The sequence below is a fragment of the Myotis brandtii genome, unplaced genomic scaffold (assembly GCF_000412655.1).
Source record: "Myotis brandtii unplaced genomic scaffold, ASM41265v1 scaffold123, whole genome shotgun sequence".
Classification (NCBI taxonomy): Eukaryota; Metazoa; Chordata; class Mammalia; order Chiroptera; family Vespertilionidae; genus Myotis; species Myotis brandtii.
The window spans coordinates 8,429,004-8,432,956 of NW_005354291.1; the positions used below are offsets into that span (position 1 = coordinate 8,429,004).

The 3,953-nt window shown below is 38.4% G+C and overlaps 1 protein-coding gene across 3 annotated transcripts in view; it reads right to left on the reverse strand.

The window, feature by feature from the left end:
* Positions 1–3,953, reverse strand: part of ARHGAP18 (Rho GTPase activating protein 18) — a 171,603-nt gene that overhangs the window by 46,238 nt on the left and 121,412 nt on the right. For all 3 annotated transcript variants that reach the window (XM_014533792.1, XM_005858977.2, XM_014533793.1), the window contains exon 5: positions 3,635–3,813. In XM_014533792.1, coding sequence (XP_014389278.1) covers positions 3,635–3,813 — 179 coding nt within the window. The remainder of the gene's footprint in view (positions 1–3,634; positions 3,814–3,953) is intronic.

The window sequence follows — 3,953 nt, forward strand, 5'->3', positions numbered from 1 at the left end:
GGCATCGCACCCTCCCGATCTGCCCTGCTCTGTGCATGACGGGGCGGCGCCCCAACTCCCCAATCGGCCCTGCTCTGAGCCTGACCAGGGGCTGCACTTAGGGATTGGGCCTTCCCTCTGCCACCCGGGAGCAGGCCTAAGCCAGCAGGTCATTATCTCCCGAGGGGTCCCAGACTGCGAGAGGGCACAGGCCGGGCTGGGGGACCTCCCCTCCCCCCACCCCCCGAGTGCACAAATTTTTGTGCACCGGGCCTCTAGTACTATATAATAAAAGGCTAATATGCAAATTGTCCCCACGGGTGGGAGTTCAACCGACCGAGAGGTAGACGTGTGCTCACCACCAGGGGGTGGTGCGGAACATAGTGGGCATTGGTGATGGGGCGCTGGCAGCAGGCAGCAGTGGAGGCTCTGCTGGCCCCGATGGGCCCTGACGAGAAAGGAACCACAGTGGGATGGTGGAGCAGATAAGCAAGTGGCGCCAGGCCAAGGTGGATGCAAGCAGGGGCCCCAATCACCCCACTGGTCGCCTTACAGATCAGCCTTGATCACTGGTCAGGCCTAGGAACCCCTACCCATGCAGGAAATCTATAAAAAGGAACGAGAAATATTGTTCTATACTACTATGGAGTAATCTCCAAAATATACCACTAATTAAAATCAAACAAACAAACAAAAAACCCTCAAGGTGGAGAAAAGTATGTATAGTGAGGTACCATTTATCTAAGAACAGAAGGATAAACCATAAAATTAAAATAAGAAATTTACCTGTGAGGAGAGGGAGAGAACAGAGTGATGGCTCAAGGATAGAAGTCAGACTTTTAATACACCTTGGTTTTACATTTGACTTTTGGACCATGTAAATATTTTACATGCTTATAAAACAAAATCAATTTCAAAAAAATCTATGCTTAAAAATTAAAAATAAAATGAAACCAATCAACCCAACCAGGTATGCAGTTGGTGATTTAACCACATGGAGAATAACCTAAGCAAGCTAAAACAGTAATTTTATGGTTGTATTCCTTTTAAGATATACCCCCAAGGATACAAACAGCTAAAGAAAAAAACAAATGTAAACTCTTTTCTGGTAACCATATTATTGTTGGTGGTGTTGGTATTGTTAGCTGAGAATGCTGTGATTAATGGTGGATAAAATAAACAAGTAATTATGTGATACTCTAATCAGATTATCTGATGCATCCTAAGAACCACTATTCTCAGCGTGGAAAAGAGAAGCCACAGCCACACTCTGCCCTCTGAAAAGGCTGTAAGCAATAACCACCCCAGAGTCAGGCGTACTCCTGGTGTCTCAATCAGTCATAAAAGTTTATTTCTGCTAAACGAAACAAACGCTTCTTGAAACAGATAATTTTAGGTCTGCAGCATAAAATATGCCAGAAAAAGATGGGAAATTTTTTCTAACATCATGTCATATGTCTAAATCCATGAGTTAGATGCTATTTTTACAAGAAAATTAAAAGAAAACAACACTAATTAGTCACTAGTGAAAGATGCTAGGAAACAAAAAGGAAAACTGGTAAAGAAAAGGAAGCAACCACTTTAAGAATATCTTCCTTAAAAGATTTATTCCAATTAATAAATTTTAAAAAGAAGTTAGAACATCATCCTGGAACTGATAATAAGCTTATAGATCCAAGCATTGATCAAAAAGAGCTGCTATTTTACAAAAAGGGGAAGACAACCAGACATTGTGTGTCTCTTGATATAGTCACACTTGAAATAGTTCCCACAAAAAAAATGAACCTAAATATGATAAATCTAGAGAAAACCAAATAACAAGAAACAGAAAAACATGGAAATAAAATTAGTCAGAGGGGGGACTTCTCTATGACTTAATAACTACGTTTCTTTACGGAAGAAATTTCAAAGAAGAGAGAGGGAGGAGAAAAGAAAGAATAGGGGATAAGAGGGAATGTAATGAAAGAAGGGAGAGAGGAAGAAAGTGAAGGATAGAGAGACAGAGAGACAAAGGAGAGAGAAGGAAAGGGAGGGAGAGAGTTAAAAAGTCTTAAACGATATATCAACCAACTGCAATGCATAAACCTTATTTAAATCCTAATTTAAACAAACTGTAAAAACATTATGAAATTTGTGATACAATTTGAAATCTGAACACAGTATTTGAAATCCAGAATTGTTAGCATTTTTAGATACAATAATGGTAATATGAATATGTTCTAAAAACCCCTCTTTAGCATTTAGAAATAAATACTGAAATATTTATAGAAAACAAATATAATTCAGAGATGTGTTTCAAAATAATAGAAAATAGGAAACTGATTATGGGTATGGATAGGGCAGGACTAGCCAGGTGTTAATAAATGTCAGGGTAGGTGATGAGTATGCGGGGGTTCATCACACTATTCTTTTTAATGTTTGCATATGGGAAATTTTACAAAATAAATACTTAAAAAAACTAAGGCATTCAGTAGCATTGTGAACACTTAGTACCTGCAGCTTGGTTTTGAAATACAATCTATCAATAAAAGGAACCAGTCCTCCTTGAAGAAATGGATTCTGTCAACTCTGAGGGGAGAAGACTACAGGGTGCGCCTGGGACATCTTGTACGAGAAAGAAAGTCATAAATGAATGATGAGGGCAGGTTAAAATGACATAGGAACCAGCTCAAAGGGCTCCTATTGGTCAAAGTTGGGTAAATTTGGACAGCAAAGAAAAGTAGTGATTTATAAAACACTGAATAAAAACGGGAACCTTCAGCCCATAGTGATATCCAATAACAAAAAGAAAAAAAAGGAGACCAATTATTATAGTAGATTGCCAGCCAATCAATGTGGAATTGTCACAGAATTAGAAAACGAGTGTTTCTCAAACACCAGTTTTGTTATTGTCTCAGGCAAGGATGACAAATGTATGGTGAGACCTCTGGGGGATAGCTTATCACTGACAAATAGGATATTCACACAGTCTCAAGGACCATACATTAATATTGACTGCACATAGGCAAAGTTATCTTCCATCCCCAATAAAGGAACCATCTAACATCATGCCCTTGTGATGATGCAATAGGAGGCATAAACATCATCGAAGCAGAAGTGTAGTCAAAAATGTTTAAACAGAAGTTAATCATAAAAAAAAAACAACCAGACAAAAATCAGAAATCTGACTTGGGCTCTTCAAAAATATTAAAACAAAAAACAGGTCACCTGATTTAGATTAAAGTGCGCGCACACACACACACACACACACACACACACACAAAATGGCACCAAGTGCAACATATAACCTTTGTTTGAATCCAGATGGGGGTGGGGAAGGGAGAAACTATAAAGGAAAATGGAAATGTGATAATTAGGAAAATTTTATAATTTTGTTTCATCATTCAATTTCTTAAGTATTTTGAAATTGTGTTTTGTTAAGCTTTAAAAAAGTTAGTGTTTATCTTACCAGATAAACACAACCAATACCTAGGTAGATGCAGAAAGAGAGAAAGCCAAGGTTATAAAATGTTAACTGTTGAATGAATCTACATGAAGGCTGTTTGGGTATTTGCTATACCATTCTTGCAACTTTTCTATAGGCTTGAAATTTTCAAAATAAAAGGCTAATTAAAAACAAACTCTGTTTAGTGACATCTGAATAGTGTATACGTACAAGTAACGGCACATCGTTGCCTTTGCTCTTCTGGGTCCTATCCTTGGAGCTCTCTTTCTGATTGACAGCTTGCTCTGCAAATGACACCTCCAGGTTGATATCTGTTTCAGAGGCAGGTGCCTCCTCGGGCACCAGTGGCATCAGCTTCTTTTCACCAACAACTAGGCTAGATGCCTGGTCTGGGGGTAAAAACAAAAGACCCAAATCATATGCTTTATGTATTGATTGATTGATTTTTACTTCTAATACATTGACTATATAAAAACCTTTGGGAAAAGTACAATTTACTACAGGCAATAATTAATGGCTATTTTAATAC